Source organism: Osmerus mordax, chromosome 2 (assembly GCF_038355195.1).
Source record: "Osmerus mordax isolate fOsmMor3 chromosome 2, fOsmMor3.pri, whole genome shotgun sequence".
NCBI classification, from domain to species: Eukaryota; Metazoa; Chordata; class Actinopteri; order Osmeriformes; family Osmeridae; genus Osmerus; species Osmerus mordax.
In genome coordinates, this window is record NC_090051.1 from 1702325 (window position 1) to 1716289 (window position 13965).

At 56.6% G+C, this 13965-nt stretch overlaps 1 protein-coding gene across 1 annotated transcript in view; it reads right to left on the minus strand.

The window, feature by feature from the left end:
- lrp2a (low density lipoprotein receptor-related protein 2a) overlaps positions 1–13965 on the minus strand; it is a 63508-nt gene that overhangs the window by 15516 nt on the left and 34027 nt on the right. The window contains exons 40-57 of the mRNA XM_067253239.1: positions 12180–13106; positions 11636–11801; positions 11321–11479; positions 10247–10536; positions 9195–9395; positions 8254–8280; positions 8123–8155; positions 7784–8026; positions 7246–7371; positions 6774–6893; positions 6098–6229; positions 4812–5013; positions 4304–4599; positions 3459–4125; positions 3167–3337; positions 2609–2832; positions 2197–2374; positions 1550–1746 (exon numbers count right to left, since the gene is read on the minus strand). Of these exons, the coding sequence (XP_067109340.1) occupies positions 1550–1746; positions 2197–2374; positions 2609–2832; positions 3167–3337; positions 3459–4125; positions 4304–4599; positions 4812–5013; positions 6098–6229; positions 6774–6893; positions 7246–7371; positions 7784–8026; positions 8123–8155; positions 8254–8280; positions 9195–9395; positions 10247–10536; positions 11321–11479; positions 11636–11801; positions 12180–13106 (4359 nt within the window). The remainder of the gene's footprint in view (positions 1–1549; positions 1747–2196; positions 2375–2608; positions 2833–3166; positions 3338–3458; positions 4126–4303; positions 4600–4811; positions 5014–6097; positions 6230–6773; positions 6894–7245; positions 7372–7783; positions 8027–8122; positions 8156–8253; positions 8281–9194; positions 9396–10246; positions 10537–11320; positions 11480–11635; positions 11802–12179; positions 13107–13965) is intronic.

Genomic DNA, 13965 nt, shown 5'->3' on the forward strand with positions numbered 1-13965 from the left:
ATTACATTCACATCCACTTACTTGCCTCGGGGGGAATGTCCCTGTACTTACTGTAAGTCGCTCTGGATAAGAGTGTCTGCTAAATGACTAAATGTAAATGTAAATATATGTATACATGTATACAGTACTGTGTAAAAGTACCCAAGTTTTTTGGCATGACTAGTATTATATTTTTTTAAATGTTGTTTAGTCTTTTCATTTAATAATTTCTTAAAGCATTTTAGCTTAACTTTAATTTTTTATTTGTGCCCAAGACTTTTGCTCAGTACTGTCTGAAAATCCTGTATGTCAGTGTTTTTCAAAGTCTGGGTCCCGACCCACGGGTGGGTCCCGACCCACGGGTGGGTCCCGACCCACGGGTGGGTCCCGACCCACGGGTGGGTCCCGACCCACGGGTGGGTCCCGACCCACGGGTGGGTCCCGACCCACCGGCAAATGGGTCGGCAAATATGTTTTCATAATAATTTTTTCATTGGTTTTCTCTCGGGGTTAACATTGTTATTATTGACAGTACATCTCCACAGCCACATGGGGCAGTATACTAAACTGTGTAGGTCAAGCCTACACAGTTGAAAACACGACACGCAGTCATGAAGTTATCATCATTCTGGCTGAGCATCGCATCTGAATATCCAATGCTAAGTAAAGCAAGATTTGTTTTGCTTTTGCCTTTCACAACCACATACAAATGTGAAGTTGGATTTTCCACTCAAAATAAAGACAAGCACAGAAATAGACTGAACTCTGCAGCTGATATGCGCGTTGTACTCTCATCCTGCACACCTGACTGGACTGTAATATTGTGGAAAACGAAACAGGCGCACCCGTCACATTAGCACGTCTAATACTTATTTGGTGGAGAAAAAAAATCACCTGATCATGGTTATTTTTGTGATTAAAACATCTGTTAATATTTAGAAAATTAATGTTGTGTTATTACTGATGACAGTTAGAATGAATCATTCTGTTAAAACTGATAATAATAACTTATAATGATAGGAAATTTTATATTTGCAAACAACACCCATATAATTTGGGTGGTCGTGATGGTTTGTCATTTTGAAAATGTGGGTAAAAAAGGTTTGAAAACCAGTGCTGTATGTAACCAGGTGAGACAGGTTTCCACACCCACCACACAGCACAGGGTCTCCAGTGCTGTATGTGACAAGGTGAGACAGGTTTCCACACCCACCACACAGCACAGGGTCTCCAGTGCTGTATGTGACCAGGTGAGACAGGTTTCCACACCCACCACACAGCACAGGGTCATGTGACCAGGTGAGACAGGTTTCCACACCCACCACACAGCACAGGGTTTCCACACCCACCACACAGCACAGGGTCTTCACACCCACCACACAGCACAGGGTCATGTGACCAGGTGAGACAGGTTTCCACACCCACCACACAGCACAGGGTCATGTGACCAGGTGAGACAGGTTTCCACACCCACCACACAGCACAGGGTCATGTGACCACACCCACCACACAGCACAGGGTCATGTGACCACACCCACCACACAGCACAGGGTCATGTGACCACACCCACCACACAGCACAGGGTCTTCATCGGAGCCGTCATGGCAGTCCTGGTTGCTGTTACACAGGAAGTGGGGGCTGGTGCAGTTCCCATCGCTGCACTGGAACTGGCCCAGGCTGCAGTGCCGACCGGGGCAGGTGGAGGGCTCGTCAGAGCCGTCTCTGCAGTCCCTCTGGCCGTCACACTTCCACCAGATAGGGATGCACCTGGGGGGAGGGAGGAGGGGGAGGCAGAGAGGGGGAGGCAGGCAGAGAGGGGGAGGCGGAGAGGGGGAGGCAGAGAGGGGGAGGGAGGTGGAGAGGGGGAGGGAGGCGGAGAGGGGGAGGCAGAGAGGGGGAGGCAGAGAGGGGCAGGCAGAGAGGGGGAGGTAGAGAGGGGGAGGCGGAGAGGGGGAGGTTGTGTTTAAAGACCACAGACAAAAAGGGGAGGTTGAGGGCCTTGAGACCCTGACATGGGTGCCCAGACTGGATGGGGGGGGGGGGGTCTGACTGGATGGGGGGGGGGGGGGGCTCTGAAAGGGGGGGCGGTCTGACTGGATGGAGAGGAGATGGGGGAGGCCTGACTAGATGAAATGAGACAGGGGCATGACAACTAAGGGGCCAGGGCTAGGGCGGACAGAATGTGATTCCGGAGCGGCGTGGTGAACCAGGACTCACCTCTCGTTGTCGGCGCATCTGTACTGCGTGCTGGTGCACATGGGCAGGCAGCGGGCCACGGCCCCCAGCTGCACGGTCAGGAAGTGGTCGGGGCACTCGCAGGTGTGGCCCCGCCCCCCGTCGCGGATCAGACACAGGTGGGAACAGCCTCCATTGTTCACGGCGCAGGGGTTGGTCACTGTCAGAGGACACAGGGTCAGAAACCCACTCACCCCAAGGCCCCCATTCAGCTCAGCTGGGCCAACACAAGCGCTGCATTGTCTTACCGGAGGTAAACACTTCAATGGGCTAAACAAGCAGGAAGCGTCCGCTTAATGAGGTGATAAGAATCAAAGTGTCTCAACACTGATTTCCCAGGGAGGGGGAGGAAGCGCTGGCCAACAGGACGCCTGTTTCGTTCTCCGGGACTCACCGATGGGCTGCCGGTAGGGGTGGCACACGTGGATGTCGAAGGGCCGGTGCGTGGTGTTGACCAGGGCCTGGCGGCCCGAGCCGTCGTACTTGTTGCCCTTCTCCACGGTGCGCGTGTTCCAGTCGGTCCAGTACAGCGTGTCCTCGAACACGGTCAGGGCGAAGGGGTGGGGCAGCACGCCGTCGTACACCGTGTGCCTGTGGCGGCCTTCCAGGTCCGAGTACCTGCGAGGGGGGGCGGGGTCAGAGGGGTCACCCAGAGGTCACTCTCTGCGGGGTTCCAGTGCTTTCAAAGCCACCGAACTGATGGTGTGTGTTTAGCACTGAACTGTCTGGAAGATGAGAAGGTTACTTTGAACGTGGCTATAAAACACCCAGCCTATCACTCTGACCACCGAATTACTGTTGGAACTATGCTCTTCTGATCCATGATCTTCAGCTGTACTTTTAAAATAACACATTTAAAAAATACATTTGAATGTTGCTTCTGCCAATTGAGTGAAATGTCAAACGTAACCTAATAGAGGGTGATTATTCAGTGGTAGAGATGTAGACTCACTCAATGTAGTTGAGGTGGGCATCGGACCAGTAGAGCATGTCGTTGGTGTAGTCGATGGTGATCCCATTGGGCCACTCTATCTTGGTGGTGATGATGGCTGTCTTGTTGGCTCCATCCATCCCAACGCGGCCTATGAACGCTTTGTCGCCCCAGTCTGTCCAGTACACATAGCTGAGAGCGACAACACAACATCAGCACTCACACCAGGATCATCCTCCTCCAAACAGGAAACACAACCGTTCTTAAAAACGGTCCTTCCTACGCCCTCTCCTCAGAATCCCTCGTTACTCACCCGTATTCGGGGTGCAGGACGAGAGCTCGGGGGTTCTCGAAGCAGTACGTGTTGTTGGCGTCCGCGCAGTGCTCGGCTAGCTTCCGGACAAAACGCCCGTCCAGCTCGGACACCTTGAGACAGTCCAGGAAGCTGTCTGCCCAGTACAGCTTCCGGCCCACCCAGTCCACCGCCAGCCCCTCGCCGTGCAGCACGCCGCTCACCACCGCCTCGCGGCCCGTGCCGTTGTAGAACATCCTCTCGACCACCCGGCGACTCACGTCGATCCAGTACAGCCTCTTGTCGACGCGGTCGAAGTCCAGCGACACCACGCTGGTGAGGCCCTGCACGATGAGGGAGTAGGCCTCTCCATCCGTGGAGAGGTTGCGGAGGTAGTAGCGGTTGCTGAAGATCAGGTAGGGGGCGATGTTGCTGTTCTGGCGGCAGCTGCGGCCGTCGGGCTCCCGGAGGAAGCCCGGGGCGCACTTGCACACGTGCGAGCCCACCGTGTTCTCGCACACCTGGCTGCACACGCCGGGCGTGGCCGTGCACTCGTTCACGTCGTCGCACGTCTTGTTGTCGGACATGAGGTGGTAGCCGCTGCGGCAGCTGCACAGGAAGCTGGTGGGCGTGTCGGTGCAGTCGTGGTCGCAGTGGTGCATGGAGGGGTCCGTGCACTCGTTGATGCCTGCGGGGAGGGGGAGGGGGGAGAGTGTTAATCTCTGTTCGTCATCTGTGTTGAGTGACTCCATAGTATGTGTGTGTGTGTGTCCATGCTCCAACCACTCATACACTCACACGCACACACACAGGAGTTATTAATCCCGGATGAGGAGTGTTCCCTGAGCCATGACCTCCTCACTCACCACAGCCCTTCTCGTCGCTGTTGTCCGAGCAGTCGTCGCTCCTGTCGCACACGTTGCCGAGGGGCACGCAGTTGCCGTTGTCGCACCTGTACTGGGCGGGGGGGCAGGTGGGCGCCGGCGTGTGACACACGTGCTCCAGCTCGTCCGACTCGTCGCCGCAGTCGTTGTCGCCGTCGCAGACGAAGTCGCGCGACACGCAGCGGCCGTTCTGGCAGGTGAACTGGTGCTGCGGGCAGGGCTGGTACGTGCAGCTCTGCTCGTCACTGCTGTCCCCGCAGTCGTTCCTCCGGTCACACCTGCCACCACTCACTCATGTTAGAGCCTCGTTCAACACCAGGGGGCGCTTAAACACCCCGGTTCAAACTGCCTTTCCAGCAAAAAGACACTGCAGACACCTGACCGACATATACCCTCAGCATCACATCTCTTCAATACTGTGTCGATTACCTTGCTCATCTTGCATTCGAGCGGCTTGGACGTGCGTTTCCTTTCCGGCCTGTTCTCTCACCTGTATGAGCTGCGGACGCAGAGGCCGTTACTGCAGGTGAACTCGTTGACGCCACAGGACCTCCTGGAGCAGTTCTGGTGCTCGTCCAGCGCGTCAGTGCAGTCGGCGTCGCCGTCGCACACCCAGTCGCGAGGGATGCACTTCCGCTGTGGCGGCTGGTTGTTCACGCAGGTGAACTCGGAGGCCGAACACGTGCGGTTGGCTGGGGAACCACAGGGCAAGGAGAAAATTAGACCAATCCCAACCTCCCCTGACGAGCACTCTCCGCGGCTGCATGTCTCACAGTCCAAACATTCCTAACTGTATTTCCAAACTCCCAGCCGTGACTTGGGGTCGCCCCGTCCCTGCGCTGTGATTGAACCCCCGGTGTTTAGAGTGCGCCTCCTGCAGAGGGGCTGGAGGAGGGCCGGCCGTGGGCCTCCCGGCACCTCCTGGTCGGCAGGACAGGCTGCTGAGACGTGACGTAAGAGTCTGGATCCAGGGAGAAGAGTTCAGCACAAAGTAGCGAGTGAGGCAGGGGGAAATCAGGAATGTCTGCTGTGAGGACTCTGGCCGGAGACCTTCCACAGCAAGCAGAGGTGCTGGAACCAGACAGGAGACGCCACCCCCGGTGCTCTCCCTCCCTCCCTCCCTCACCCCCTGCCCCCCAGCCCCCCTGCCCCCCAGCCCCCCAGCCCCTCCCCCAGTCTGCATCCTGATCCATGACACACAGGGGGAGGGGAGAGGGCGGAGGAAGATGTGTTGGCTGAAGAGAAGTGGGGTTGGTGAGTGAGTGAGTGAGTGAGAGGGAGGAGGGTGTGGGGGGAGGAAGAGGAGGGTGTGGGGGAGGAGGAGAGGAGATAGGAGGGTGTGGGGGAGGAGGGTGTGGGGGAGGAGGAGGAGGGTGTGGGGGAGGAGGAGAGGAGATAGGAGGGTGTGGGGGAGGAGGGTGTGGGGGAGGTGGGGGAGGGTGTGGGGGGGAGGAGGAGGGTGTGGGGGAGGAGGAGAGGAGATAGGAGGGTGTGGGGAAGGAGGGTGTGGGGGAGGGTGTGGGGGAGGAGGAGGAGGGTGTGGGGAGGAGGAGAGGAGATAGGAGGGTGTGGGGGAGGAGGGTGTGGGGGAGGTGGGGGAGGGTGTGGGGGAGGAGGAGAGGAGATAGGAGGGTGTGGGGGAGGAGGAGGAGGGTGTGGGGGAGGAGGAGAGGAGATAGGAGGGTGTGGGGGAGGAGGAGAGGAGATAGGAGAGTGTGGGGGAGGAGGGGGAGCGGAGCAGGAACGGGAGCCCCCAGAGGGAGGCAGGACTCTCACCACAGCTGTGCCTCTGGTCCTCGTCACTCATGTCCCCGCAGTCGTTGTCCCCGTCGCAGATCCAGGACGAGGCGATGCACCTGCCGTCGTCGCAGCGGAACTGCTCCGTGTTGCAGGTTCTCACCAGCGTGGCTGAGGCAGGAGAGAGCAGACACACTGAACACCACAACCACACACACCATCTCACACTACACACACACCATCTCACACTACACACACACACACACACACACACTACACACACACACACAAGCTCACACTACACACACAAGCTCACACTACACATCTGCTACTGAACACTGATTTATTTCAAATGTGCTTATATTAAATCCACTTTCTGTCCATGAACTAAAAGTGTTCATGTAAACTGGGACTGAGACCACAGCCTGACTATCAAAACAGGGAGTGCATGGGCAGCTTGACATTCCAGGGCCTGGTGATGCATCCAGGCCAGCGCTGAAGAGGGACTCGCTGAAGAGGGGCTCGCTCGCTCCTCAGGGACAAAGGAGGAGGGAGGGGCTGTTTGTTAGCGGAGGCTGGGGGGGGCGTCACCGTGGAGGAATGCGGCAGACAATAGGAGGCCTGACTGACCACGTCCCTCACAATAGGCATACACTACTCACTCAGTCCTTGTCACACACACACACACACACACACACACACACACAGGACTCACTGCAGGAGGAGGGTTCGTCCGAGCCGTCGGCACAGTCCGGACCCCCGTCGCAGTACCAGTGGGCAGGGATACAGCGCCCGCTGGAGCAACGGAACTCACTCTGGGAGCAGGTGGAGGTGGCTGGAGGGGGGAGGGGGGAAGAGCAGGAGGAGGAAGAATAGATTGGGGGAGGAGGAGATGGGGAGAGGACAGAAGGTAGGAGGAGCAGGAGAGAGAGGAGCAGGAGAGAGAGGAGCAGGAGAGAGAGGAGCAGGAGAGAGAGGAGGAGGCCAGAGGAAGGAGGCGGGAGAAGAGTATATCATGTAAATGTAGACGTAACGAGGAGTCAGACTCCAGATTGGTGGACAGGGTTATTACTGTTTGTACACATTCAGACTCAGGGGGACACAGGGGGGGGCACAGGGAGGGGTGCAGGGAGGGGTGCAGGGGGGGACGCAGGGGGGGGCGCAGGGGGGGGCGCAGGGGCACCCACCACAGTGTGTGGGGCTCTCGTCACTCATGTCCCCACAGTCGTTGTCCCCGTCACACAGGTAGGAGCGCGGGATACAGATGTTGTTGGTCTGACACTTGGTGTGTTCTGGCTGGCAGGTCCTCTCCGCTGAGACACACACACACACACACAGAGACAGAGACAGAGACAGAGACAGAGACAGAGAGAGAGAGAGAGAGAGAGAGAGAGAGAGAGAGAGAGAGAGAGAGAGAGAGAGAGAGAGAGAGAGAGAGATTCAGGACTCATTTGATCATAACTGTATGTACTCATGTAGCAAACCCTTGTTTCCAAAGCACCATTCAAAATGGGATTTAAACCTACAGCCTCCAGATCTGCAGTTAGCTGCACTAAAACTGAGTGATTGTAAATATTCCACAGTCACAACTTTGTGATATATTTAACTTTAACTTAATTTAAAAGAGCCTGTTATTTCCCGTGGTCAGTGACCAGGCGGAGCTGAGTGGTCAGTGACCAGGCGGAGCTGAGTGGTCAGTGACCAGGCGGAGCTGAGTGGACTCACGGCAGTCCTGCTCGTCCGAGGTGCCGTTGTCGTAGCAGTTGTTGATGCCGTTGCAGACGTAGTCCTTGGCGATGCAGCGGCCGTTGTTGCAAGGGAACTCGCTGTCGGCGTCGCAGGGCCGGAACAGGCAGCCCGCCTCGTCGCTGTTGTCGCCGCAGTCGTTGTAGTGGTCGCAGCGGTAGTGGTAGGGTACACAGCGACCGTTACCACAGGTGAACACGGTGGGCTCGCACGTGTGGAAGGCTGCCAATCACAAACGCACACACGTCAGAGCTCTGGCCAATGGGAGGGGAGAACAGGAGCAGGCGCGCTAGCACACAGGGTAGATGTTGGTTTTACCTGACAAGGCAATAAATGATGCCACTTGAGGGGCTGCATGCAAGATATAAGTACACAGTTTCATTTGTTAGAGTCGGGGTTAGTGTGAGAGAACAAGTTGTATTTGATTGGCAAAATGCAAGCATACACACCAAAAGAGTTGAAATCAGTCTTGGGTCCTGAAACAGAGAGTTGTTGCCGTGAGAAACAGAAATGTGGTTAGAAGCACCATGCTAGTGGAGGGCAGCAGAGAGGGGAGGGGTCAGAGTCAGGGGAGGGGGGAGTAGCATAGAGACAGAGCCCGAGCATTTAGTACCATAACAAACCAGAGCACACACACACACACCCTTCTCACACACACACACACACACACCCTTCACACACACACACACCCTTCACGTGAATCAGGACTGACAGAGCACATGCAGAATCATGACATCAGATGTCCGTCAACAGACAGACGGCTCACACAGCCGCCAGAGCAGGAGGTTAGTGCCTCCCTCCCCAGGACCCTGCCTCCCTCCCCAGGACCCAGCCTCCCTCCCCAGGACTCTGCCTCCCTCCCCAGGACCCTGCCTCCCTCCCCAGGACCCAGCCTCCCTCCCCAGGACCCTGCCTCCCTCCCCAGGACCCTGCCTCCCATCTCAGGACCCTGCCTCCCTCCCCAGGACCCTGCCTCCCTCCCCAGGACCCTGCCTCCCTCCCCAGGACCCAGCCTCCCTCCCCAGGACCCAGCCTCCCTCCCCAGGACCCAGCCTCCCTCCCCAGGACCCTGCCTCCCTCCCCAGGACCCTGCCTCCCTCCCCAGGACCCTGCCTCCCTCCTCAGGACCCTGCCTCCCTCCCCAGGACCCTGCCTCCCTCCCCAGGACCCAGCCTCCCTCCCCAGGACCCAGCCTCCCTCCCCAGGACCCTGCCTCCCTCCTCAGGACCCAGCCTCCCTCCCCAGGACCCAGCCTCCCTCCCCAGGACCCAGCCTCCCTCCCCAGGACCCTGCCTCCCTCCTCAGGACCCAGCCTCCCTCCCCAGGACCCTGCCTCCCTCCCCAGGACCCAGCCTCCCTCCCCAGGACCCAGCCTCCCTCCCCAGCCTACCACAGACTCTCTCCAGCTCGTCACTGCCGTCCCCACAGTCGTTGTCGTTGTCACACTTCCACTGGGCGCGGATGCAGCGGCCGTTCATGCAGGTGAACTGGCCCGCCTGGCAGCGCGTGCCGTTGTCAGGGATGCAGTGCTTGTTGTCGGCCAGGTACCATCGCCCCTGGGAGGGGCACTGGCACTCTGCACCGTGGGGACCTGGGGACGGGACACACACATCTCGATATTATACACACAGACAGACCCCAGTACACACACTGACGTTCAGACACACAGGCATCCACACACACTATACTATCACACCAGCAGACACACACACACACAAATTCTCACGCACACACACAACCAACCAACCCAGACCCACATGACCCCCTGACAGGCCCGGCTGTACCCAGACCCACATGACCCCCTGACAGGCCCGGCTGTACCCAGACCCACATGACCCCCTGACAGGCCCGGCTGTACCCAGACCCACATGACCCCCTGACAGGACTGGCTGTACCCAGACCCACATGACCCCCTGACAGGCCCGGCTGTACCCAGACCCACATGACCCCCTGACAGGCCCGGCTGTACCCAGACCCACATGACCCCCTGACAGGACCGGCTGTACCCCGACCCACATGACCCGACAGGATCGGCTGTACCCAGACCCACATGACCCCTGACAGGACTGGCTGTACCCAGACCCACATGACCCCCTGACAGGACCGGCTGTACCCAGACCCACATGACCCCTGACAGGACTGGCTGTACCCAGACCCACATGACCCCTGACAGGACTGGCTGTACCCAGACCCACATGACCCCCTGACAGGCCCGGCTGTACCCAGACCCACATGACCCCCTGACAGGACAGGCTGTACCCAGACCCACATGACCCCCTGACAGGACAGGCTGTACCCAGACCCACATGACCCCTGACAGGACCGGCTGTACCCAGACCCACATGACCCCTGACAGGACTGGCTGTACCCAGACCCACATGACCCCCTGACAGGCCCGGCTGTACCCAGACCCACATGACCCCCTGACAGGACCGGCTGTACCTGGGGTACAGATGTGGCTGCAGCCTCCGTTGAACTGCTGGCAGGGACTGTCACACTGCTGCTGCTTGCTGCTGGCCAGGACGTGCACGTCCATGGGCCGGGACGGAAGGTTCTGGATCATCACCCGCTGGTCCGAGCCGTCGTGCTTGTTGGCCCGGTAGATGCTGCGCGTGTTCCAGTCGGTCCAGTAGATGAACTGGCCGAACATGGTCATGGCGAAGGGGTAGATGGCCGTGCTCACGACCACCTCGCGGTGTGTCCCTGTGAGGGAGCAGCGCTCGATCTTCTGACTGAGGAACACGAAGGAGAACCAGGAGTTAGAGTCTGAGGGACACGGAGGAGAACAAGGAGTTAGAGTCTGAAGGACACGGAGGAAAACCAGGAGTTAGAGTCTGAGGGACACGGAGGAGAACCAGGAGTTAGAGTCTGAGGGAAACGGAGGAGAACCAGGGACACGGAGGAGAACCAGGAGTTAGAGTCTGAGGGACACGGAGGAGAACCAGGGACACAGAGGAGAACCAGGAGTTAGAGTCTGAGGGACACGGGGGAGAACCGGGAGTTAGAGTCTGAGGGACACGGAGGAGAACCAGGAGTTAGAGTCTGAGGGTCATGGAGGAGAACCAGGGACACGGAGGAGAAACAGGAATTAGAGTCTGAGGGACACGGAGGAGAACCAGGAGTTAGAGTCTGAAGGACACCGGCCAGGAAGCGGGGCAGCATCGGGATTCAATCTAACTTGATTTATTAACCCTATCATGAATAATATAAACCTATAATAAATAAGTTCTGATCCTATATGAACCATTGTTCTTGTATAAATAATATAGATAAAGAACAGAGCAATACTTAATAATGACTTAAGACCGTACAACAAAGAATAAGTTCGGACGCTCTGGATAAGAGCGTCTGCTAAATGACTAAATGTAAGTTAAACTAAGAATAACCTAAGCCTATCTTTACAACCCTTTTTAAGTCACCACAGGAAGTCACCACAGGGTTAAACCCCTCCAGACTCCTGTTCTGGATGGACCGTGTGGTTGTGTTGTCAGGAGAGTGATCATGAGAGAGTCTTACAGGCTGGCGTCCGCCCAGTACAGTCTCTGATCCTCGTAGTCCAGGGTCAGACCGTTGGGCCACACCAGACTGATGTTCACTATCTCTGTCCGGAAGTTTCCTCCTAAAGTGGCGCGCTCTATTTTGGCATGGGTTCCCCAGTCTGTCCAGTACATGTACCTGTGGAGGGAAGGCCTTGTTTACAAACCAACATCAGCTCTTACCCTCTCCCTCTACTCATGACAGGAAGACTGGCAGGTTTAGCTAGACATAGTTATCATTTAGTTATCTTGAAGTGAAATTCTCCACTGTGTTGCCAGGTTTGTCCTGTTTTACCCTCTGCAGGGATCCAGCATGATGGCTCTGGGTCTGGGCACGCGGGCGATGACAGACCTCTGGGATCCATCTATAGACATGGAGCTGATGCTCTGGTTGATGTAGTCACTGTAGTAAATCCTTTTGTTGATCCAGTCATAGGCAATTCCATCAGGGGCCCCTAGATCTGAACCAGCACATAAACGTCATAAACATCTTGGCACACTCAAATATCAGTCAGATGGAGTCAGATGTCTGAGCGGTTAGGGAATCGGGCTAATACTCAGAAGGTTGCCGGTTCGATTCCCAGCCGTGCAAAATAACGTTGTGTCCTTGGGCAAGGCACTTAACCCTACTTGCCTCAGGGGGAATGTCCCTGTACTTACTGTAAGTCGCTCTGGATAAGAGCGTCTGCTAAATGAATAAATGTAAACTCAAAGTTATGAATTACGAATGCTACAATAGATGGTGATCTTGCTTGGACTGGCAATTATGCACAATATATTAGCAAGTATTGATACTTAATAGTGTCTTGTAATGAGGTACGGGAGCGGCAGGTTCTTACCCTCGGCCACCACCACAGGGGGCGCTGTGGGAGCAGACAGGCTGATGAAGCTGATCCTGCTGACCCCCACCCCCGAGCTCTGGGTGTAGTAGACCCGCCTGTCTGTGAGGTCATAATCCAGCGCCACGGAGGTGCGCGGCACGTTGACCATGGGGAAGGGCAGCACGTGGTCGTCGGGGTCCAGACGCAGGCTCCTCACCGTGCTCTCCGTGGTGTACACCAGGTAGTCGTCCCGCGACACCACGCAGCTCTCCTCGTCCGCCGCCAGGTTCCCGAAGGCGCAGCCGCACTTCCTGCCGTGGGGGGCGGGCGCGGGGAGGGCGAAGCAGAAGTGGGCGCAGCCGCCGTTGTCCTCCAGGCAGGGGTTGTTGTTAAGCTGCTGGGCCGAGCGGGGCTGGGTGCGCTGGTCGTACACGGTCACGTCACGCAGCATGTTGATGTTGTCTCTGATGACTGTGGGCGGGTCACTGTTGCCTGGCTCCTTGCTGGCCTGGAACACCTTCTTCAGGTTCCGGTCCACCCAGATCATGCTGCCCTCGAACACCGTCACGCCGTACGGCGTCGGGTACCGGCTGCCGTAGCGAATGATCTCCGTCTCGCCTCCGGAGGGGCTGACGCGTGCGATCATGTCCAGCGAGTCGTCCACCCAGTAGACGTAGCCTGTCTGGTAGTCCAGGGCCAGGCCCCGGGGGGTGATGATCCCGGAGGAGACCAGGACCGTGCGGTTGGTCCCGTCCAGCTGAGCCCGCTCGATCTTGGGGTTCTGGCCGTAGTCTGCCCAGAAGAGGAACCTGTTTTTGGGGTCGACCACGATGTGGCGAGGCATGTCCACCTGGGTCTTCAGCAGCACGCGGCGGAACGAGGTGTTCAGGCGCATCACCTCCACGTACGTCTCCGTCAGGAAGGCGTTGGTGAAGTAGAGGTTTCCTGAAAGACACAGGGGAGTTAAAGGCGTTGGTGAAGTAGAGGTTTCCTGAAAGACACAGGGGAGTTAAAGGTGTTGGTGAAGTAGAGGTTTCCTGAAAGACACAGGGGAGTTAAAGGCGTTGGTGAAGTAGAGGTTTCCTGAAAGACACAGGGGAGTTAAAGGTGTTGGTGAAGTAGAGGTTTCCTGAAAGACACAGGGGAGTTAAAGGTGTTGGTGAAGTAGAGGTTTCCTGAAAGACACAGGGGAGTTAAAGGCGTTGGTAAAGTAGAGGTTTCCTGAAAGACACAGGAGTTGGCGCACGGCACTGTCTAGAGGGTGTGGTGAAACCTTCACTGCTGAAAGGGTTAAAAGCACTTTAGTTGCTACAAAAAGCTTTAGTTTAGCTATAGAAAGCTTCTTATTACACCAGTCTTATTTTTGGTGATCTGTTCCTCAAGGACCAATGAAAACCTGCCCATATCTCACAGACGGAGTGCATCTGTATCTATGTAAATAACAGATTTGTCCTTGGACCAGATGTGGTTGTGACTGTTTCATCTTATGCAGTAACATTGTCTCCTTTGCTGCCCTGCTCTCTATCTGTCGCCTGCTAAACCTCTAAACTTTACATCCTGGTAGCAACCAATAAATCTAAAGATATGATAGTAAAAAGTAAAAGGAAATCAATCCAATACCTGTGGGCGTCGAAGGACTGTAATAAACACAACCAGTCATCAAGGTCGGACCGGCACTAATGATTGGACAGCATTCAGACCAAATGCAATGATTGGACAGGCTACTTGTCGGTCTGTCTGTCTGTCTACCTCCCGGGTTTTCTAAACTCTAGCAAAAATGTCAAGCCTCGCGAAACTTGCCTAT